General features: G+C 38.9%; 1 protein-coding gene across 1 annotated transcript; it reads left to right on the top strand.

Annotated features, from left to right (window-relative positions):
- Positions 1 to 767: 767 nt before the first annotated feature.
- On the top strand, positions 768 to 24,577 carry SYPL1 (synaptophysin like 1). Its single transcript, XM_086696933.1, has 6 exons — positions 768 to 866; positions 1,118 to 1,189; positions 14,547 to 14,668; positions 15,892 to 16,099; positions 21,278 to 21,463; positions 23,132 to 24,577. The coding sequence occupies exons 1-6, from the start codon at positions 816 to 818 to the stop codon at positions 23,264 to 23,266; spliced, it is 774 nt and encodes a 257-aa protein (XP_086553059.1). The 5' UTR covers positions 768 to 815; the 3' UTR covers positions 23,267 to 24,577.
- The last annotated feature ends 186 nt before the right edge of the window (positions 24,578 to 24,763 follow it).

The following is a 24,763-nucleotide window of genomic DNA, read 5'->3' as shown; positions in this document are numbered from 1 at the left end:
GTCAAACCCTCCCAGAATGACTTCAATGGCAAGGAACCTAATTCATAGGTAAGTACTTGGAAGTTGGTACCGGGACCCTATTGTGCTAAATTGCTTTCTTATTTACTGTGTTAACCATCTTACCACATGTAGCACAGGCCACCATTCCAGCTCTCCAAGAACTGCAAGATATTGGGGAAGCCGCTAAGCATATCACTACTTAGGGGCTTCAAAAGCTGGGTGCGAGGCTCAAAGCGTCTCTTAAGCAGGATCTTGAAGCGGGAGCAGGGCTTAGCCTTCCGTAGGACACCTAGCGCACCCCAAGTGGAAGACTTGTCTTACAAGGTAGGAGGTGGGCAGGTGAGCCAGGAGGAGCCCGTCCGGCCACGTCTTTTTGAATTCGGTAAAACCTTTCTCCTACAACCTTCAAACCTGACTCCAATGATAATTTTCACAATGAACTCCATTTCCATAAGAATGTTTGATGAATCACGCTCCTGAGCTGTTCTGCAACAACTTTCCACCATTTTAACAGAAGTCCCCTAATAGCCTTGAAACGTTTCTTACGTCTGTGTCAAAATTTTATAAATTCATCTATAAACTGGGAACTGAAAATCCATCTATAAATCGGGAACTGTGAACAGAAGCCGCTGGAAGAAGGCTGCGGCCGAGGAGGGCGGGAGTCTGAGAGCCCCGCGCCAAGGCTCGGCTCACGGCAGCGGATCGTGCTGCGCAGGTGCGGAGGGTGGGGGTGCGGCACCGAGGCGCGCACATGCGCGGGAGGAGACGGAGCGCCGGGGGCTGGTCATCAGAGAAGGGGGCGCGGCGTACGCAGCATGGCGTCCAACATCTACTTGGTTCGCCAGCGGATCAGCCGGCTCGGCCAGGTGGGGCCCGGGGAGGCACCTCCCCTACCCAGCCCCAGCCCACCCCTCGCCTCCCGCGGCCGCCTCTCTTCCGTCTCCGCCTCAGCGCCTCCGCCAGCGGCTCAACCGCCGCCGCCCCGCCCCGTGGCCTCCCGGGCCCGCCTCCTAGAGCCCGCCCCGCCTGCTCTTCCTCGCCGCCCGGCTCCTCGGTCTTGTCGGTCCCCCTCCTCCTCCGACCCGCGGTCCTGACTCTCTCTCCCTCCTTCCCTCAGAGGATGTCCTCCTTCCAGCTCAACCTCAACCCGCTCAAGGAGCCGCTCGGCTTCATCAAGGTCCTCGAGTGGGTGAGTGCAGCCCGCTCCGGCGAGGCCTGGAACCGCGCCGCTGTGACCGTGCCCGCGCCCGCTCTGGCCAGGCCAGCGCCCTCGGCTGGGAGGCGAGGGGCCCAGGGAGCGGGAGCGAGAGCCGGGGCGGCCGGGTCTGCGCGGGCCCCGAGGCCGCCCGCCGCCGCCGGGAGGGACGGGACGGGACGGCGGGGAGGGGACGGGGACCGCGGGCTGGGCCTGCGCGGGGCGGGGACGCCGCAGTCCGCGTCGAGTCACGAGTCCCTCGGCCGCCTGGGTCCCGGGCGAAGCCGCCCTCCACCCCGAAGCTCACCCTTGGGTGCTCCCGAGGGAGTCGGAGTTCAAATTTTTCTGGTTGCGCTGCTTCCCGCAAGGGAAAAGAAAACTTCCTGTTGCGGTCTAACCGAAAGCTGGTGGGTCGGAGTCGCGCCCCGGCCGGCGCTGCCTTCTGCGTGTCCGGTGGAAAGGGCCAGCCCGTGCATTTCTGCCCGGTGCTGACTGCAGGCCGCGCTCCGTCGAAAGCTGGTTGTGCCTTCTCGAAGTGATTGGACGAGCAGTCGGTTCTTAGTTTGCTTTTGAGATGGCTCCAAGTTAAAAATGGATAAAAACTGTGGATCAGGGCAGCAGACGGAGGTGGGGGAGAAGGTCTTCTACACAACGGGTCCAATCAGTCCGTACCACTCAAATACAGGCTAGGAATCGCTCTCAAGTTTGTTTTAGGTACTTCCAAGAGACATCCGGCGGTCACCTCTTGGTTCTTTCCTGGGAACATTCTCAGTCATTAACATCAAAGGAGATTTATTAATTCGACCTTGGCACTGGTCACTTGGAGGAGTTAGCGAATACATCAGGCTCTGCACATTTGATTCTGATTTCGTGGCGTAGTACATGTTTCAGTGCTGATTTTCAGGCCTGGATTAATAGGCAGCTGGCATCTAGCCACTGCAGCCAAGTTGTTTTTATAGCCAGCAACATTTTACATCCGTAATTCTTTAACCTTATATTTTAGTGATACACTGGTGAAGAGTAAGAACTTCCAGATTCCTATGTTGAATAACTTACTGAGGATGTGTTTTAGAGTAACACAGAAACTCAAAATATGTAATGGGTACTCAAGCTGATTTTCAAAAAGTTTCCTACTTTTCCTCCAAAGTTTTACTTGTCCTCTGAAGAGTGAAATGGTGCTGATTTCACACAGATGTCTACTTTAAAGACATAAATACACACACACACTTAGGGTTCTGTAAACCTAGGTCCAGATTTAAAAAGAAAGAAAAATATTTGAGTATATAAAAATTTGAAATTGCAGGAGGAAAATCATGTTTAATTGGGCTAATCAAATATAAAGGTTAAGAAAAAGTCTTATCTCATTGACGGTGATAAATTTATAATTAAAGTTTTCACTCGATAAATGGGGCACTTGTTTGTATTTGTGCTTGCATTATTTGTCAGTCTTTTTTTAAACCAAACAGACATAACTTTTTTCCTTAATATTTTAAAGCATTAGTGATAAGTGTATTAGTGCTCATAGGTCTGATATATTTTGAAAAATATCCTGTTTAAGCTTTTTAAGGAAATAACTACTTTTAGTTTGAACAACATATTACACAAGATAACCTGATAAATACTTTAATAAAAGTATAGGCAAAGTGTAGTACGTGAAAGAAAGAAATCAGTTGCTTGGAGGAACTAGGGGGGATGTCATAGATGAAAGAACACTTGAAAGATGGGTACTTGTTCACTTGGTGAGGATGTGGGGAGTGGCTTTCCAAGCAAGGGGAGATATGTCCAGTGGTGTGAAAAGTTGAAGCAGCATAGCCCTGTTTGAGAACTTAAAGTAGTTGGGGTTGGCTGAAATGGTACTGAAGAGGGTGTGGTTTTAGATGATTCTAAAAGGTTTATAGATAGGGCTTGCAGAGTTAGGAGTGTATCCTATGGGCCAATCCTATAGGCCAATCTTATAAGGGTTAACCTTTGATGATCTGGGTGCTTTCTTTAGGAAAATGGATATTTGTGGGGTACAGAATTTGAAGATGTTTATTGGATAGCTTCCATTTAAGCCCAGAATTTCTGCCATTTGGAATGGAGACTCAATTGAAGGATTTTAAACAAGTGAATAATTAGATTCGCTCTTTAGAAATTCTCATTTGTAATGTAGAAAGTGGATTAGAAAGGTAATAATGGAAGGAAGGGAGACATTAAAATGTATTTGGAGGGAGGGTGAAGAAGAGGGAGGACTCAAAGATAACTGCCAAATTTCTGACACGGTTGGTAACGGTACTCTGTCTAAGATCACTAAGGAGAAGGAGCAAATTTTTGGTTGGAGCGCAGTATACTTTTAGGTATATTGAGTTTGTGGTTTCTAGATTATATAAAGGGAGTTTAGGCAGTTAGCTGTATGGATGTAGAGTTTGAAAGGTAAGAATGGGCTGGAGATTCAGCAGATATCTGCCAGCAAGGAAGAGAAGAAATGATTAAGAACATGGAGAAAAATAACATCTCGGCCTCACTGTTAGAATCTCAAGAAAAGACTACTATTCTAACAATATCAAGAGGTGCAAGAAAGAGGTTAAGTGAAATATGGACTACAATGCATACCTTGGTTTTGGTAAGCAGGAGGCTGTTGGTGGCTTTATAAGAGCGGTGTCAGTAAATTCAGAAACCAGATGGTCCTAGGTCAAATGGATATATGGTAAGAAAGTGAAGACAGTGAAAGTGAACCACTATTTGACCTTGAAGGTGAAGAGATTTGGTGGTAACCCATTCTGAAGATGGGAAGGACTGAATGTGTTTGTGGGCTTGAGAGAAGAGACTTGTGAATAGAATTGTTGGAGCTTAAAAAACAGAGGCAGAGAGGGAATGAATGATAAAACAAAGTTCTAGAGAAGGGCCCATAGTAGGAATTTTTAAATTTGTTTTGAATGAATTGTTCGTTTCATAAAGCATTGATTGAGGTGTGGCTGGTTACCTCTAAAAACAGTCAATAAATAATGATTATAAACAAATCTAAAGTTTAAAGTTTAAAAAGTTTAAAGTTGCTTTCCATCCATAAGACTAAAAGAATAATTCCCTAAATTAGCTTATCTCTAGCAAGGTTCTGGAAGATGTTAGACTAAGATATAACCTGATGAAATGTAACTTTCAAGGGGTTAGATGCCCAGTAAATATTTACTGACAATAAAAATAAAATCACCAGAGCAGAAGCATTTGCACTTCGTTTCTAAACTGCAGCCACCCACCGTGTTATATTCCTTCTCTTCCCTCCTTTTTTTTCTAATCTACCTCTGGCACCTAGTAACAGTGACCAGCAATGTCATTGTAGTTCTCTTCATGTGATACGTACTCGGTGAAAGTTGAATTTTTGTTGCACTTCTCTGGGAATAGCAGTACTTCATATGGCTATTGGAACAATTGAATTAATAAATATGTGAACAATTATAATGTACTTGAACAGTTCTTAGAAGGTTTCTCAGGACTGAGATGCTGTGTTTCTAGGAAGACGGTAGACCCAGACAGTGGAGAGAACTGAGCCCATATGACAGACATATATATCTCCTGGTCCTTCAAGATCACTAAATTCTCTAACACATATTTTAATTTTTTTTAATGTTTATTTATTTTTGAGAGAGAGAGAGAGAGAGAGACAGAGAGCATGAGTGGGGGAGGGGCAGAGAGAGGGAAACACAGAATGGGAAGCAAACTCCAGGCTCCTAGCTGTCAGCACAGTGCCGGACTTGGGGGCTGGAACCAACAAACTGTGAGATCATGACCTGAGCCGAAGTCGGACGCTTAACCAACTAAGCCACCCATATTTTAAACTTTAGAAATGATGTATCATATGCTTTTCACTTGTCTGCTGTTTTTCTGCCTTTAGAAGCCTATCAAAGTGACAATATAAAATTTAAGTAAGAGGGGCGCCTGGGTGGCGCAGTCGGTTAAGCGTCCAACTTCAGCCAGGTCACGATCTCGCGGTCCATGAGTTCGAGCCCCGCGTCGGGCTCTGGGCTGATGGCTCAGAGCCTGGAGCCTGTTTCCGATTCTGTGTCTCCCTCTCTCTTCCCCTCACCCGTTCATGCTCTGTCTCTCTCTGTCCCAAAAATGAATAAACGTTGAAAAAAAAATAAATAAAATTTAAGTAAGAATAAATGCCCCATGTGTAGAAGTAGAACACAGAAGTAAAGTCAAAGATTAATTTTATCAAAGCAGCTTTTTAAAGTATTTAATATTTCTGTGGTAAATTTTAATTTGGTTCTTACTTTAAAGTCAAATATCCCTAATATTTAGACAACAGTTTTTCATTGAAATGATTTTATTAAAATTTAAAAATATTAAACACTGTGTGTTGGACTTTGTTGCTGCTAACTTGCACAGGTGAACGCTGAACAAATATTTAGCTCTTAATGAATCTAAGTAATGTGCTTTCCTAATTCACACACACAAAATTGTGGAAGAGATACTATTTGGGGAGTATATAAGGAATTATACACTAAGTTGAATTTTAGAATTATTAACCATCTCTCAATATTTTTGTCTGTGGTGGTCAAATGTATTCTAGATGTTAACAGATATTTATTGAGTATACCTATATGTGCCAGGGTTTTACCTGTATTTTCTCATTTAATCTTCTGATCACCTGTGACAGTCTGTTCTTAGTCATTTTGCTAACTTACCTTTGTGTTTTAACTGGTCTTTCAATAAATTAATAAATGGATTACCAAAAATTTCTGGCTTAAACACAAAAGCCTAAGTTATCTGAAGTGAATTTTTTTCTTGTTTGTTAGATGTATGTTTATAATAAGATGTTAGGAGTTGAAAGTAAAATGTTCTTGATTCTTTTATCAAGTTTGAATGTTTTTTTCTGATTTTATACGTACAATTAACGAGCAAACTCAAAAGACACTTAAAAACATTACTTTGGGACAAATTATGATCCAAGAAAATTAGTGTGAAAAGCAGTAAATACGAAAATCTGTAATTCTTTAAGTTGCATATATCAATTTGTTTAAACAACAAACTTTCAAATACACACAGTAGTTTATGTAAAATACTTAAAATTTAGCCATCCTAAGTAAATTATAAAATTTTCGCAAACAGTGGCCATGTTTTATCCTAACTTAATGGTTCAAAAATAGCACAGAGAAGCACCCTAGAAAATACAAATTACTTGTATTGCACAGTGTGGGAGACGGGGCATATATAGACTGCTGCCTCATCCATTTGCTTAATTTTTACATTTTTAGGCTATCTGTTGGTAACAGACTACCTTTCAGGAAACTTCCCTTTCTCCTAGCCTTGCCATTTGTGTTCACTCCCCTCACCCTATTATAGAAAGGGAAAAAGGATTTCAAATAACATTTTATGCCCAGCAGGAGACTGCACTTAAAGCTTGTTCATAGACTTACAGACTCACCCCTATGTCTCTGTTCTCTGTTTGTTCTACCTGATTCTCACTTATTTACCATGAGCACCCTTGAAGGGTAGATCGAATGTCATTGTCACAGACAGCGTATGTATGCTTTAAGTGCTTTGAGAATACACAAACACACATAACGCATTCACTCCATACATACAAATAGCACTCTGCTAAAATGTAAAAGGGAAAATTAAGAGAACAGAGCAGTCCTCTAATACAATGGTTCTCATAAACTTTGGTCTCAGAACCCCTTTATGCTCCTAAATATTGAGGACCTCAAAGCGCTTTTGTGTCTATTGATATTTGCCACATCACAAATTCAAGCAGAGGCTTTTAAGGGAACGTTTATTTATTTTAAATTTTTTTTTTCAACGTTTATTTATTTTTGGGACAGAGAGAGACAGAGCATGAACGGGGGAGGGGCAGAGAGAGAGGGAGACACAGAATCGGAAACAGGCTCCAGGCTCTGAGCCATCAGCCCAGAGCCCGACGCGGGGCTCGAACTCACGGACCGCGAGACCGTGACCTGGCTGAAGTCGGACGCTTAACCGACTGCGCCACCCAGGCGCCCCTTAAAACACAGCAATAAGTCACTTGAAAGCTTGAATTACACCTATGGCAACAAATACTACCAGTTTTCCTTGAAATAAAAGGCTCACTTCATTCATTTTTGAGAAAAATAACTGCCAGGTAGCAATGTCTGAATGACTTTTTTTGTCTTTCAGGTAAAAATGGTATTTCATGAAAAAAATCCCAACTAGTTCAGCATATAGCTCAGTTATTTAAATGCTTTCCCTGGAGACAACCATAATGTGTAGTTAAAGTGTTTGCACATCCTATTTCATCAAACAGAATATTAAGAAGACTCCAGGGTTGGTGGGGATTTAATCAAAATCACAATTTTTGCTGCTTCATCAAAGACATTCTTAAGTAAAACTGGCTTTTTGTTGTTGTTTTTGTTCTGTAAACGCATGGCAATGAAAGATATTTTCAACATATAATAGTTAGGAGTTAGCAAAAGACTTCTGTTTATTTCACCAGGAACTCCAGTATACTTCTCATGATCCAGATTCTTAAGAGTTATAGAACTGTACTAGCAGGCTGTTTAGAACTTTCTATGATTGTACTTTACAAACAGAGGGACATCTTAGAAAAGTGTAACTGGCTTCACTGCTCAGTGTACAGTGGGAATAAACTGAAATGGCAGCATCAGTAACAAAACTTTTTAAAAAGGAATGTTTTTAGTAAATGCATCAAGACTTTAACTCATAAAAATCAATACTTTGGTGCTAGGCATCTAATCGTACTGACTGTAAAGGCAAACATGATATACATGATACTCGTATACAATATACTTTTAGGTCTATTTCTTTTTTTTTAGGTCTATTTCTGAAGATTTCAGTTATAGCATTTTCTTAGACTGAACTTTGGACAGAAAGAAGTTTAAGTAGATGACATCAGATTAATGATGAAACCAAGTAGCAGTCAGGACCCTGCAACTAGAAATTTGTAAAAAAACACCCATACATAGATGAGTACCAGTGTTCCCAATAGAAGCCTCAGTGAGCTGAGCAAGGTCTAGAAATAAGTCTAGGACTGGCACTCTGCTTACAGGCTATAAATAACTCCTTGAAAATACCAGGGGTCTCCAAACTTTTTTTTGTCATGAATTCCTATCTGTAAAATTTTGTGCATGAAGTCCGAGTATGCATCTATAACTTAGATGCATATTTTACTTTGTCAGTATCTGAAGGCATATTATGTCATTCATATTTTTAAATCCTTGTTTTGAATGTGTGTGTGTGTGTGTGTGTGTGTAGTGATCTTCTTGTGATCTGATTAAGTAGAATCTGTTTTTACCTTGGAATGTAGCTGATGAATATAGCTCATACAAGGGGTTAATGCTTCTGTTTTCTCTTTTGGACATGAATTTTTGTGTTATTAGTCTGTAATTTATATGAAGATGTTTTTAAGCTACTACTGGTCTATTTTTGTGAAGGTTGGTTTGGTTAAAATTCGATAATTGATTCCATAAATCCACTTAGCCAGGCATCTTCACCTTGTGCTACATGAACACTAGAAGGGAAAGAATAGGTGAAGGCATCACTGCCCTCGCGTGGTGGGACTCCTCTCACCTTCAGGATACCTAACATACTGTACTGGCATGCGACTCGGACCTACAGATCCAGCATGGGTTTCAGGCTTATATTAATTTCAATAAAATTGTAATTCTGTGTTTAAGTCTAAAAGTAAATATAAGTAGAAGTTCAAATATTTTCTTCCGGTATACCGATTAATCGACCACTGCAGTCTGTCTTGGAGAGTTCTGTTCTAGAGAACAGGCTGAAAGTTCACTCCAAAGTTACAAACGTCAGTGAAGGATCTGCCATGTGTCTAGTACCAGTCTGATGGGCAGAGAACTAAGTGGTGTTGTGTCTTTGGCAACTTGAGGCTGTCATAATGAATGTGGAGCCTTTTGACCTGAAGAGAAGCTTGCTGTCATCCTGTCCCTAGATTCTCGCTAGTTTCTCTACAGATAGGTTTTCATGTCAGCAGTTTTAGCCGTCCTTCATGGGATAGAGAGGAATGGGAAAATGAGTTTTATAAGTGGTAAGGAAGTAGAAATCAGCATTCCAGTACCCCTCATTTAGACTAGGGGTGCAGACTGAAGTGCACATGGGAACCACCCTTCCAGAGTGAGCAAGTAGGACAAGCTGTCTGGAGGAAAAACAATAGTATATAATCTCATTGATTCCTGGTAACTGACATGCATCCTGAGGATTGTTGGAACAGTAGAGAGTGGCAGCAGCCTGGAAAAAACACAGGTTCTTAATGTGTCATCTGTCACTCAGTTCCACGTGGTTGTTGCTTTATGGGATATGGGTCTGATGCTGCCATGTTTTCAGTTTCCCCACAGTAAGGCAAAGCAGGAAATCCAAATTTTTATGTGCCGTATGCTGGTATTAAAATACAACAGATTCACCTTTTTTTATGAATTCTGCAGATAGTATCTGCAGGCCAGGTTTCGTCATGGGCTGCCAGTATATAATTTTGAATCTAAATCAGAACAGCAGTAGAATATAGAGAGAAGTGAGGTTGTCATATAATTTATCTTCAGGTTGTTTTGTACTTTATCTAGTAAAGGGTGTATCTTGTCCTTTTTTTCCTGTAAGATAAAGACCAGAATTGCAAACATGACATTTATTTATCCTTATAACAAAAATACAGCTTTGAAATGATGGTTATGTAAGACTTGAAATGCTTTATTTGTAGATTATTGGAAATCTATTTTTTCCTTTAATTAAGTAGTTATTTAATGAGCATGTGCTATGTGCCAGACCTTCTGCTGGGTGGGCACCGAAAATCCTGAGTAAGACCAAATGCACAGATGTGACAGCCAAGGGACAGGAAAAGGCAATAGGGTTAAGAGCGGTCAGCTTTAGTACAGTATGCCATTTATTTACTAACTTTTGTATTTAATGAGAAACTAGTTCTTACTATTTTTGTTTTGGGTTTTTAAATAAGGCAAGACACAAGAAAAGTGCCTATAGTAGAGCTAATGAAGTCTATGGTGACCCAGGAGACTGAATCGTTCTACCATAAGAAATTGGGTAGGGCTTTAAAGGTGAGCTTGTCAGAGAACAGATTTAGGGGTGAGACAGTTCCTGGCAGGTGAAATAAATACATGACGGGTTTCAGGGGTGGTAGTAGTACAGTGTAACAGAGTCTTAACAGTACCTGGCAGGGAAATAGAGCATATAAACCTAGAAAGATGAGGTCGAGGCTATCTCAGCCATGCCTCTTAGGCCAAATTAAGAGTTTGGGCTTTTTTCTTTTCTTAAATTTAGTTCTGGAAAGCCATTAAGAAAATGCCTTTAAACAGGGGAGTAACGTGACCAGATCTTTATTTCAGATCAGTGTGACATCGCTCTAAAGCACCTGTCCAGTAGAAGCACGATGCAAACTACAAATGCAAGCCACATAATAATTTTAAGTGTTCTACTAGCCACACTAAAATAGTGAAAAGAAACAGCTGAAATTAATTTTAAAAATATATTTTATTTATAAAGCCAAATATTTTCAGTAAGTAATCAATATAAACAACGATGAACTATTTTACCTTTTTATGCTAAGTCTTTGTAATTCATTGTCTGATTTACACTTATAGCTATCTTAATTGGGAAAGCCATTTTTATTTTTCATTTGTTTATTTGCTTGTTTATTTATTTTCAGTTTATTGTTTTGGGTGAGAGAGTGCAAGCTGGGGAGGGGCACAGGAAGAGGGAGGGAGAGAGAATCCCAAGGAGGCTCCACACTGTCAGCGCAGAGCCTGATGCAGGGTTCAAACTCAGGAACTGTGAGATCATGACCTGAGCCAAAATCAGAGTCAGACGCTTCACTGGCTGAGCCGCCCCCAGACAAGCCATTTTTAAAGTGCTCGAGAGCCACACGAGCCCATGCTACGGAAGAGATAGAAATGAGAGGAAGTGTCTGTTGGGTTAGTTCCTGTGAAAAACAGTGAGGGCCTGAACAAAAATAGTGGCAGGAGTGGTGTAGACCAGTAACGAAAGCTTTTAAAAGAATGGCATCATACTGTGTGAAATCTTAGGCAACTTTTCCCCCCATTCAGCTTTAGGTTTCTAGGATTCATCCATATTGACATGGACAGCTATAGTTCATATATTTTTATTGCTATTAAACTTTCCATTATAACTGTTGATATTATATTTCATCCATTTTCCTGTTGCTTCCACTCTTTATGTGTATTTTGATATGTAAGCAGTGTCACCGTGAACATTCTTGTGCATGTCCTATAGTACACATGGGTAAGAATTTCTCTTAGATCTGTATACTGGTTGATCCTAATCCTTTGTGACATTATTGCAAATACTTTCACCTGGTTTGTAGCTTGTTTTACATTCGGAGCTGACTTTTGATTTCAAAACTTTCTTTTTCTGTAGTTGAATTTAACAATCTTTAATGGTTAGTGTGTGGTTTTTAATCTTAAGAACTTTTTTTTCCCTCTGGTCACAGATGTTCTTTTATATTATCTTTAAAATTTTTAAGGGGAATTTTACATTTTACATTTGTCTTTAGCCCATCCGGACCATTTATTGAAGTCCTCCTTTATATTAGTTGTCTGTTGCTACCCACCGTAGCACTTAAAACCGCAGACATTTATTATCTCATAATTTCTGTGGGTCAGGAACCTGAGAGTGGCTTAGTCTGGGGGATTCCAGCTTAGGGTCTCCCAGGTTGCAGTCAAGCTGTTGGCTAGGGTTGAGTTGTCTCAAGTGTCCAGCCCACTCACGTGGCTGTCGGCAAGCCTCAAGTGATACACTTCCAGCGTCGCTTACCTGGTTGCTGATAGTCCTTGGTTCCTCATCACAAGAGTCTCTAAGTTGCCTAAGAATCCTTCCAGCATGGCTGCTGGCTTCCCCCAGAACCAATGATTCAAGAGAGTGAGAATGGAAGACAGAAATTGTAGACTCTTTATTACTTCCCATTCCATTATTTGACATCCCATTCCTTCTACCATATTCAGTTTACTAGAAGCAAGTTACTATGTCCAGTCCACATTTAAAGGGAAGAAAATTAATCTTTACCTCTTGAGGGAGGAGTATCAGAGTTTGTGGACTTATCTTTAAAACCACCACACTGCTTTCCTTGGTGATCTGCAGCGCCAGCTTTGTTAGATATAATTTATCTAGTTACACACAAGTCTCTTTCTGGCCTCTTTATTGTTCCATTGGTTAAATTTGTATATCCTGTTTCTTTTTTATAATCCTAAATGGTTATATGCCCAGTTTTCTGGTCTTCTGCTTTCAGTCTGTATTCATGTACATTTATGGGTAGAGAGTATCCATTTTTCTGTCTTAACCTGTGAACTCTTAACTGAAGACTCCAAACTCTCTGTTGGACATTACCTCAGACTTTTCCTATCTGTAACCAGATTTCTTTTCATGTATCTTTTTTACAGAAAAGAAGAAATCTCTTGATAGTTATGATCCTGGGTATGACCTGGTTGTAGGCCCTGTATTAATCCATGAGAGGCATTATATCAGTGTTTAACAGTGTAGGCTTCTGCCCTGAATTTTAGCTATTTGCTAGATGAGTGTCACCTTGAGTAAAACAAGGTCTCTGCCCTCTTTGAGTTTATATTCTAGTGAAAAATGGACAAATACTTAAGTACTATCAGGCAATGGTAATTACAATGGCAGAAAAATAGAGCAGCGTGAATAAAGGGAATAAGTAGCGTGGGTTGGGGCATTCTCGCTTGATATAGTGTGGTTAGGGAAGACGTCTCTCATGAAGTCATAGCAGAACGGGGAGCTGTCAGTAGGAAGTGAACCATATATTCCAGGCAGAGAGAATAGCCAGTGCAAAGGCTCTGTAGGAGGAGTTTACCCCTTATCGTTAAGGAATAGCACGGAGACCGTTTTGTGTAGAGAGATTTGGCAAGGGGAAAAGTAGCCACATGTAATCAGAATTATTAAGGGAGGAAAGGATCTTGTAGACCATTAAATGAACTTTGGTTTTTATTCAGAGAGAACTCAGAAGCCACTGGACAGTTTTGAACAAAGGATAAAGTTTTCTGCCTTGTATTTTTTAAAGATCACCCTGGTTGATATATTGCCAGTAGACTGAAGGAGAGACAAGGACAGAAGGAGGAGGATTATTTAGAAGGCTGTTAGAGTATAATTCAGGCAAGAGGTAGTAACGGTGGTTTAGATCAGGATGCTGTGATCACATTCCAAATACGTTTTTTAAATAGAGCCATCAGAATTTGCTGACGGATTGAACTTTTGGCCACTACACCATATATGGGTTATTTGTTTTGTAGAAAATTTAGAAGCTTCAAACAGAAAAAGGAGTTATTTTTATCTTCTCTTCAGAAGTGACCACTGTAGGGGCACCTGGGTGGCTCAGTCGGTTAAACATCCGACTTCGGCTCAGGTTATGATCTCACAGTTTGTGAGTTCGAGCCCCGTGTCAGGCTCTGTGCTGACAGCTCAGAGCCTGAAGCCTACTTCTGATTCTGTGTCTCCCTCTCTCTCTGCCCCCACCCCACTCGCACTCTCTCTCTGTCTCTCAAAAATGAATAAATGTTTAAGAAAAAAAAATTTTTTTTAAAGAAGTAACCACTGTTAAAATTTTGATGTATGTTTTTGTAGTTTGTATAATATGCATAGGTGTAGACACATGCACAATGCATGTGCAAACAAACTTTTTGGGCTCAGATTCACTACCCCAAGATCAAGAGTCACACACTTTACCAACTGAGCCAACCAGGCACCCCATAAACCTACTTTATATGTAGTGATTATTTTTCAGTATCATTGAATATTCCCCAACATTTTAATGACTGCATAATGTTCTGTCTTGTGAATGAATTACAGTTTATTTGATTCCATATCAGCATTTAGGATGCTTCCAGTTTTTTCCTGTTATGTATAGCATTGGACAGAGCATCATTACCTTCTTGTAAGTATATGCATGATCAGGAAAACAAATTTCCAAGAACTTTTTGAGACCTGGAAGTACTCAAAAATGAAGTCGTACAAGCTGATGAAATAGCATCTCCTCGTCGCTTACCAGTCTCTTGGCTTTACAGTTACCATTAGGTTCCAAATAAAAATGCCTCCAATTCACCCCTTTTGATTTTGATTCTAAAATACAACTTCCTCTGAATTTCATACTAATGTTTAGTAGGTACACTGAAGTAGGAGCAAAATAATTATATGGGCTGGTGTACTAACTTCTTGTTGACAATTGCAAATAAATTTTTTAAATGTTTTTCCCTGTCTATATTTAATTTGTAATGAAGAATTTCTGGAATGCTAGTGAGCCAGTTTCTAATAATCAACATATTTAAAGTTTTAATGACCCATGTTTTGGGTACAGTAATGCTTCTTCCCCTTTTTTTGGTCTCACTTTGTATAGATTGCTTCTATCTTTGCTTTTGCCACCTGTGGAGGTTTTAAGGGCAAAACAGAAATTCAACTGACTTGTCATAAAGGTAATGAAAATAAAACGATTACAGCTGCTTTTGCCTATCCATTCAGGTAAGATATTTGTTTGTTTTTATGGTTAACAGCTCTTTTTACTTTCATGTTGATTCTTTAAGGTTTCCAACAATTTATTGATCTTGGGGAGTACAAAATTAGAAATTGCACGCCTGCTTCATTTGTAAGTGGTGATCATTGCTACACAGGCTGTGGTACATAGACCAGTGCCTGTTTGCAAACTGTCTTCCTGGCCTGTGATGAAGTATAGAAAATGAGAGTAAGCATTTAGAAACTTTTGTATGACCTTCCCTTGACATTTTACTCTGTCATCCCACGGTAGATTGCTCCATCACCTTTGTGTGAGAAGCAAACACAACTTAAGAAAATTCCGAATTTTTCATGTATTTGCAATTACTAAATAATAGTATTCTTTATATAATTTTAAGACACGTACTCAATGTAAAGTGAGGAGTTTCTATGTTTCTTTATTTTCTTACTCTCCAAGTAAAATTAATATTTTGTTGTGAATTCTTCTGTTGAAAGTGTTTATTGAATATGTCTTATGTTTAAACCATGGTGTAAATCTTGCATCTACTACTTACTTGACATTTCTAAGACTCAAGATTTCTATCCATTGAGTTGGAATCTTACCTTGTAAAGTTGTTTTGATGATTAAATAAAACCTTACACTAAAAATAGGTCAAATAGCAAGGGCCTGGTCATCAATCATTGTCTCTCCATCTCCCAACTCTTCTCTTATAAAGCTGCTATATGAGGAACTGTTAGGGCATCTTTAGTGATAAATGCTTTTGCAGTTTATAGATAAGGAAATGTAAAAGCAATCTAAAGTTAGCAGCTAATTAATCTAGGGTTAAAATGTGAATGATAATTGGCTCTCCTGGTGCCAGTTACACAGACTCTGCCTCCTGTAGTGGTGTATCATGTCTCAAATTGCAAACTGTTTTCTATTAGCTCTCTTAATCTGCTAAATTTGTATTGCAGGAAGATAGTGTCTGAGTGTGAAGTGTTTAATTCAGTCTGTATTCAGTCTATCATAAACCAATGACCAGGCATAATTTGTAATTTAGGTACGTTTCTTAGGAAGTTTTTAATTTAAATATTTGAATTTTCCTCTCTTCTTCTCCAAAGGAAAATACATTTTTGTGATACATTTTGGGAGTGTTTTTGAAATGTCATTTCAATATTCTGCCTATGTATTTCTGTCTTTGTTGGGAGAATCTGAATAATTCACAAATTTATTTGAGCCTTTTTTTTAATAGGTTGAATGAAGCATCATTTGATGCAATTCCAAATGCAAACGTGTGTGATATAAATTGGAAAAATTATGTCCTTATTGGAGATTACTCTTCTTCTGCACAATTCTACGTTACATTTGCAGTCTTTGTCTTCCTGTACTGCTTAGCTGCCCTTCTGCTCTATGTTGGTTATACGAACCTATATCGGGATAGTCGAAAACTTCCCATGATTGTAAGTAATCACTTTATTTTTATACAAAAATCATCTGTATGAGATAAGCATACATCATATTTGGAGTTAAATAGAGGTTTTCTTACACTGGAAATGAAAGTTCTCGGCTTAACCCAGTTCAGCATACTTTGATTTGTGTGAACATGAGATTCAGCTTTCTCTGGTTGTCACATTGAACCCAACTCTTGGAGCGTATTTGCAGCACTTTCTCCGTACTCCGGGGAATACAGAGGTCTGTTTATTTCTAACTCGATTTTAACATGAAAGATCTCAAATATATAGAGCATATTAGGTTGCAAGTAGTAGAGAAATTAAGTAGAAAATTAATGCCTTTGATTTGAGGGATTGCTGACCATACCAGTAGTCTCATGACTGTGTTCCTACTTCTTCTTTTTTTCCTCTCTTTTCAAAGACCCCCTTTATCCCTCTACAATGTTTTATTGAACTTAGTAGTCTATATCAGAAATCAGCAAACTGTGGCCCATAGCCACATCTGACTCTTTTTTTTTTTTAATAAAGTTTTTTTGTAACACGGCCATACCCAAACATTTACATACTGTCTATAACTGCTTTCATGTCACAGTGGCAGAGTTATATAGTTGTAAGAGAGACCAAAAATATCTACTCTCTGGCCCATTTCAGGAAAAGTTTGCTGACTCCTTGTCTGTATTCCTAAATTCCTTCATTTAAAATCTGACCCAGATAATTCTATAAGAATAGGGGATTCAGCATTAGTGATGTTCATGCTAATTTTGAATCTTGGAGATGGCAACAAAGGATTTGGATTTGAAGTCCTAACACCATTTTTTGGCTTCAGAGTCTACTGAGCTAGAAATAAAAATAGTCTCTGAGATTTAGGTAGTAGAATCTTTGGATTATTGGTACAGATGCAGAGATAAGCCATGGTTTTAAGCTAGGCATCCACAACAAAAGAATAACTACAAAGTCAGTGTTAGTGTTATTTACTTCAACAGAGAACAGAGGTGTTTTTGTGATACTGGTCATTTATATCTTGAGAAAACACTGTCATCTGCTAATTATTTGTGAAGTTACTTTAAGGGAAAGACTATTTGAGTAAAGAAATTATTAAATAAGATAACAGGTTTTATTTGTTATTTATTTTTAATTTTTGCTGCCTGGATCATAGGAATGCAAATGGTAAGTAAGGAAAGAAACAGTCTGTTAAAATTCTTATCTATTTGGTTTCTTATATTTGAGAAGAGATTCTTAAACCTCATGTTTTCGTAAAATATTTTCTTGGATATCTTTCAAAAAGATAGACATGAACTATTGTAATTTGCAGGGCTTAATCAATAGAAATTACATATTAAGAATCTGTAACTTCCCGGGGTGCCTGGGTGATTCAGTTGGTTAAGGGTCCGACTCTTGGTTTCGGCTGAGTTCATGATCTTTTTCGAGACATAAAAAGGAATTATGAAAGGGACGCCTGGGTGGCTCAGTCGGTTAAGCATCCAACTTTGGCTCAGGTCATGATCTCGCAGTTTGTGAGTAGGAGCCCCGCGTTGGGCTCTGTGCTGACAGCTCAGAGCCTGGAGTCTGCTTTTGATTCTGTGTCTCCCTCTGTCTCTGCCCCTCCTCCACTTGTGTTCTGTCTCTCTCTGCATCTCAAAAGTAAATAAACATAATAAGAAAAAAAATTTTTAAGGAGTTGTGATGATCATAGAGATATTATATCTTGTTAAAATTCCTTTTTTTTTTTTTTAAGTTTATTTATTTTGGGAGAGAGCGAGTGAGGGTGAGCAGGGGAGGGGCAGAAAGAGAGAGGAAGAGAGAGAATCTCAAGCAGGCTCAGCGTTGTCAGTGTGGAGCCTGATATGGGGCTCAATCTCATGAGGTGTGAGATCATGACCTGAGCTGAAATCAAGAGCCATGTGCTTAACTGACTAAGCCACCAGCCACCCTAGTTAAAATTCTTTTTTTTTTTTAAGTTTATTTATTTTGAGAGAGAGCACGAGAGTGAGAGCAAGCACGAGTGGGGGAGGGGCAGAGAGCTAAGGAGAGAGAGAATCCCAAGCAGGCTCCACTCTGTCAGCACAGAGCCTGAAGCAAGGCTCAGTCTCACGAACCATGAGATCATGACCTGAGCTGAGATCGAGTCAAACGCGTAACCAACTGAGCCACCCAGGTGCCCCTAAAACTCTTCATAATTTAAGTATTAAAGACATTTCTTGCCATTTTGTTATTATTCCAACAAATTTTTAACTCTAGCAATGAGCCTTTTATTTTTCATATTTTGTTTTATGAGCTTTTAAAAATCACACTTTCTGAAAGCAGCATCTAAATCTTTTTTATAGAGGGTTTTTCTAATAAAAACTATAAAACTGTGATCTAGTTGCATCATTCAGAAAGCCAGAAGTAATTTTCCATCTCAGTGATCAATTAGTGGTCATAGAGAGATAATCCAGAACTAGCTATTTTAAGTGGTTTATTGTTACTGTAATATATAAAGGATGCTTCTTGTCTGTAAAAATTCAAGCTTCTAAATTAAATTTTGAATTCTACTTTTAACCATATAAATGAAAAAAGTTTTCTTGAGATAACCAAGTTTAAAATATAGCCAAATACAACATTAAGTGTTTTAAGTACTCTTTGCTAATGAGGGCATGCTTTTTTGGTGATATTCTCAATTCTCTGCTAAGGTATTTCTAGGTGCATTTCAATTGTGACTTACTCCCCTTTTTAAGTAAATGTAGCACTTTTTTGGTGTTAAATAGCAGGAGCTTAAGGGTTCTACATGCAGAGAAGCAGAAATAAAAAACGAAACCAAACAAAGATAAGTATCCCAAATCCTAAAACTCTGGCATGAATCATATCCTGATTTATTGGTGGGACCAAGGCTGCCATAGGCAGTTACCAGTTGTGCACTATAGAACTGCAGGTGCACCATTCAGATGGATTGCATCCTAAAGCCAGGGCCCTCAGAAGGACAGAAATTATCTTCAGAGGTCCACATTTACCACCCACCCCCCCAGGTTACTTTGTGCATCATTTTCAGAAAAGTTACCTGCTTTTGAAATGTAGAATGTCATGCCAACAGCAAAGTAGATTTAAAGAGCATAATCAGGAAAAAAAAAAAAAAATCAGTGTTAGGGCATCTGGATGGCTCAGTTGGTTAAGCATCTGACTTTAGCTCAGGTCCTGATCTCATGGTTCATGAGTTCAAACCCCTCATCTGGCTCTCTGCTGTCAGCGTGATTCACTCTCTCTCAAAAATAAACAAACATTTTAAAAAGAAAAGAAAAAAATCAATGTGTCTTTTAATTAGGAATTTGGAAGGAAGAAACCTGGAAATCAAAAGGATTTGATATATATTGGGTAAAGCTATGAACTTCAGCCCAGAGAGAACTTGTTTAAGGTCTGATAACCTTAGACTGACTATTTATCAGTTCTCCAAAAGGCATTGTATTTCTACAATGTTTCTAAGTGTTTAGAAAATGTCTATCTGGGAGGCACCTGGGGGGCTCAGTCAGTTAAGCTTCTGACTCTTGATTTTGTCTCAGGTCATGATCTCATGGTGGTAAAATTGAGCCCCACATCAGGTTCTGCACTGGCATGGAGCCTGCTTAAGATTCTCTCTCCCTCTTCCTCTCCCTCCCTCCTTCTCTCAAAAGAAAAAAAAAGAAAAAGAAAGTCTATCTGCAACAAAAGTACAGCCAGAAGTGCAGAAGCAAAAAGGAAAGCACCCCCACGGTACACAAAATTTAAGCTGTATTTCTGTCCTTTTTTCTTTGATCTACCTTTTTTTGAAAGAAGACCAGAAGCACTGGAAAGCTCACATGCAAAATGCAGATAAATACCTCCATCCTTGTAAAATTAGTCATTGTTTTTGGTTCTCTCATCACAAGGCATTTACTCCTTGCCATCCTGACCTGGTGGACAGGCTATATATAGTAGTTTCTGTATGTTGTGAGTGGTTACTGGTGTGCAGTCTAAATAAATGACTACAAGCTGGTTGGGAAAAGTAATCAAAAACTAACCAGGTTGACGTGAAAAACAAAACACCTCTGTGGTGGGCTCCAGAACCCATTTCTGAGCTTGTGAAGACCTTTGCTGCAGATGTGAAGGAACTCTTAGCTTCAGGTGCATCGAGGTGCTAAGAATACACAACATTTGAAGATACAGATTTTACATTATTCCACTTTGGTGGTTAATTTACAAGAAAACCAAACAAGGGAGGACTTAAACTTTATATTATACAAATGCAGTCCTATTAGAAATGTAATAAGTAGCAAAGACTTCAGTAGAAAATTACTAATGAGAAGATGTCTTGAGAGATTTTTTGTTGTTGTTGTTCTTAATATAATGAGTATCCTTAAAATTTGGGGATCACGAATTTTAAAATAAACAAATCATCCTGGATGCATGCTTTTCAACAGCTAGATTTTTTTTTTTTATTTTAAGTTTTTTATTTTCATTCCCGTCTTGGAGAATTAGATTTAACTGAAGTTAGAGTTTTGCCAAAACAGTATGAGAAAGCAGGGGAAGGCGAGGAAATTGAGAGTGTGTGCAAGGGGTTGTAATGAGGGACCGTAGAATAGAAGTTAAGAGGGAAATGAGAACATGAGTAAAACTGAGAGACAGTTAAAAGTGGTGAGATCAGATTATAGGTCTCAGTGGTATCAAAGGATTTTTGCAGTTGGGATGCCTGAGGGAGTGAGCTGGAAAGAGAGGTGATGTTGGGAAGTGGGGTGAGTGAAACTGAAATTAGGGAGGGGTAGAGTGGTTTGGTGGTTGACAGGGTCTGAGATATGATCCTGGGAGTGAGCGGCTTAGTTAAGGTTCTGGTGAGGGCTACGTGAAACCGATTTCTCCTGTCAAAATCTTAAGACTCCTGGGGCAGCTGGGCGGCTCAGTTGGTTGAGTGTCCGAACCCTGATTTCGGCTCAGGCAGAGCCGAATGTGGGATGATGTGGGATCAAGCCCCCCATCCGGTTCCATGCTGCTTGGGATTCTCTCTCTCCCTCTGCCCCTCTCCCCTGCTTACACATGCTCTCTCTCTCAATTAAAAAAAATAAAATTAAAAATAATCTCAGACTTGTAAGGAGATGACTAAGTCTTATTCACTGTAGTAGCTCAGGCACTGGACTGGTAATAGTAAACAGGTGTACAATGTTCACTGTGCTCTTCATTATTAACTCATACTTATTTTTGCTTTAGGACTTCGTTGTTACTCTTGTTGCCACTTTTCTGTGGTTGGTGAGCACTTCAGCCTGGGCTAAAGCTCTCACAGATATTAAAATAGCTACCGGTCCCGGTATTGTCAAGGAACTTCAGCCTTGTAACCATCAAGTGACATGTTATTTCGGCTCTGTGACTAGTATGGGATCCCTAAATGTGTCTGTGGTATGTATGCAGTATTTGTAAGATATTTTCTTTGACTTAGAAAAATTTTACCAGTAATATAAGAAAGCAATAGTTTTTACTAAATCTCTGGATATATTGTTTTTATTTTTACTAAGCTCTCAGGACCCTAGTTACCAGACAGTCTTTACCTTTGTTACGGTGAAGAAAAGTGTGTTAAGAAAACTACTCCTTGCTAAACAGGTTTGAACAAGATCATGTTTGAGTCTTTTTCATTAAAATCGAGTAGGCAAGACTTCTACCTGAAGGGCACTAACACTTATAAAGACTATGTGTCAGACATTGTGCTAAGGGCGTTACATTCATCTTGTTTAAGTTATCCAATAATCCGAAGAGGAATGTGGGAGCTAGTATCATTATCTTCATTTTTACAACTGGGAGAAAAAGTAGCTCATGTCTTAATTTGCCCAAGTGACACAACTGGGAAGTTGGCCAGCCAAGGTGTCAACCACGTCTGACTTTAGAGCCTGTTCTCTAATCCCACGTGCACTGGGTCTATGAAAGTCTTACTTTCATGGTTTCTTAAATGATCTTTAAAAATTGGTGTATATAAATTTAAATAATATTTAGTCTGCCATCTTACTAAAATACAGATAAATGTATTACTAAATACGTTGTCAATATGCTGATTATATTATGTTTAAGGAAGTCGATCTTTTCAAGAAAATATTTTTCCAGTGGATAAGTCAGCACTGCCTTGTAAAGCATTTGGGCTGAATTTTTGTGTTACAACTGTGATTTAAAAGTCCCTTTTTTGCATTTATATTGACCATGATCTGAGATGAACAACTTCCAAAGTGTTTTTGTAAGCAAATATGCAAAAAATATAAAGCATTTGGCCTTCGGTAATACAATATTACTCTCAAGCTCTTTACCCCCTCTTCCATCAGAAGTCACTATTCTTATATTTATTTAAAAAAAAAAAACGAAAAAAGGTTAGCTTCAGTTTATTCGTCTCTGATCTTGTCAGATTTGTAACTGGGAAGACCATTTCCATTATACTGATCGCCATAGGATGTGAAGTAAAGTTCTTGTTACGTTGACCACTGTAGGATGTGAAGTAAAGTTCTTGTTACGTTGACCACCGTAGGATGTGAAGTAAAGTTCTTGTGTGAACGCCTTTCTCTCTGGCTGCAGCTGTTGGAGTAGGAGAGATAGTAGCAGTGGGGGAGAAAGGAGGGAAATATAAGAGTCCCAGGGGCAGTTTACAACCATTCAGGTGGAGAAAAGTGAAAGCTCCTGAGGAAAGAAGCAAGGATTCCTGCTCCCAGTCACCTTCACCTTCACCGAGAAGCGCTGAAGTCTAATGACAAAGTAGTGATAGGAGGGTCAGACATACTTTTTCTTAAACTTAATCCCATCTTTTTGGTAATGATGAGCATGGCAAGGTAAGGTTTCTTTTAGTCATGATTTCATAGGTTACAGATTTGGAGATTTTAGCTTCATTTCATTGGGAATAAGTCATTATATACTCAGATTTGGCACTGAAATCGAAAATCTTCGGGTTTTTTTATTCTTTATCTGTAGTTTAAATTGTAAATGAAATCATGGTGTTCTGCCTAGGAATGTTAAATATTCAAAGGAAAACTAAGATGGGTATAAATTTTTAAGTAGATACTAGATTTTCTTGTTTATTTTTCTCTTTCTTAGATCTTTGGCTTTCTGAATATGATACTTTGGGGAGGAAATGCGTGGTTTGTGTACAAGGAGACCAGTTTACACAGTCCATCAAATACTTCTGCTTCCCACAGCCAAGGAGGTATTCCACCTCCTTCTGGAATATAATTAAAGGGAAAAATACACTGTATGAAACATATGTCTGTACTTTGACCTGTTGCCAACATCTTGAGAAGCATTATTTGTTTCTAATAAAAGTAATGGCTTTTTCAATAAATTGGTGGGTTTGAAATTTTGCTGCTTTTTTATATAAAGCCTGTGCCTTTCCTAGAAATTTAAGATGTAAATGTATTCTCACATGTAAATTTGAAAATTCAGGGGCCTATTATGAGATGATACACATTTTTAAATGACTGGTTATTTCTTTACTAAGTTGTTTGCCTTCCAAAGTGTTTACACCTTAAGCCTTAACATATGTCTTCACTCAGAAAAGAGTTACATTGTCATATCATAATAGGAGGAAAATCTCTATTTGGAATATACACTACTGTAAGTTTGTACAGATCATATATCTAAGACCTGTCTTTGTTTGAGAAAGCCTTGATTACATAAATCATATTTAGAAAAAACATTTAGTTTAGAATTTGTATCTGAACATTGTTTATATGTTATGAAAAACTTTTAATTGCAAAGACTGGTTGTATGTTTTATTTCTGTTTTTCTAAGTGACCTACAGTACTTAATAGGTGTACTAAATTTGTTTTGGAAATGGGGTTTGGAAATTTCTGATAGATGTATAGCTAAGTTAGTGATTCTTTTGCATGAGGCAGAAGCTTCCATTATGCTGGTTGTTTAATAGACTTGCTATAGAAGTAGAAAGAACGTGGTTCAACTCGGGATTTTGATATGTCTGGGCATTACTCTCAGTGGTATTTGTCTGCTGTCCTTTGTTGTTCATGCCACTTAAGTGCAGGCTGAGACCTAGTCTCCTTGCAAGCAGAAAAATAAGCCACCTGTTCTTGCAGACCCTTTTATAGGGTTAAAACAATTAAGATTGCCTTTCACTTTTGAAACATTTAACCTTTAGGTTCAATGAAGTTACTATTTTGAGTGTGTAGCATTGATATTGTGAAAACAAATGCAATTTGGATTTCATGTTTCTTCATGTTCATTCTTCTTGCACAATTGGATGATTAAGGAATTATGCATCATAAACAAGAATTTAAGTGAGCTGTATTATGGGTGCACTGTCTTTGCACACACATTTGGGTATATTCTGAATGCAGGGATTATTCACATTTTGCTTTCTAATCTTTTTGTTGTACAGGGCCAGATTTCTCATTCTTACCACATGACTGTTTATATGTGAAGCACATCTTGCTGTTGCCTTATTTTTGTTGCTTTTGTTCATGGCAAGAATTGTCAGTATGAGAATGTATATCTTTTATGCAACAAACTTAATAAAGAAGTTAAAAGAAAGAGTGCACTGATTGTTATATTACAAAGAAACCTTCATCTTAAAGGCAGGAGCAACACAAAATGGAATTGATTTCCAAAGTAAGAAATAGAATATCATAATAGTTTTTTTAAATGTTTGGCAAGAGGGGCGCTTGGGTGGCTAAGTTGGTTAAGCGTCAGACTGTTATTTCAGCTCAGGTCATGATC

Source organism: Puma concolor, chromosome A2 (assembly GCF_028749965.1).
Source record: "Puma concolor isolate L17-30 chromosome A2, mPumCon1.1.hap2, whole genome shotgun sequence".
Classification (NCBI taxonomy): Eukaryota; Metazoa; Chordata; class Mammalia; order Carnivora; family Felidae; genus Puma; species Puma concolor.
Note: the sequence above shows the minus strand (reverse complement) of the source record. Positions and strands in the feature narration are given on the sequence as shown.

Coding starts and splice junctions, on each gene's coding strand:
- SYPL1 (XM_086696933.1), top strand. CDS start 816: ATGGCGTCCAACATCTACTTGGTTCGCCAGCGGATCAGCCGGCTCGGC. Junction 14,669..15,891: donor GCTTTTGCCTATCCATTCAG/GTAAGATATTTG, acceptor TTTTTTTAATAG/GTTGAATGAAGCATCATTTG. Junction 21,464..23,131: donor GATCCCTAAATGTGTCTGTG/GTATGTATGCAG, acceptor TCTCTTTCTTAG/ATCTTTGGCTTTCTGAATAT.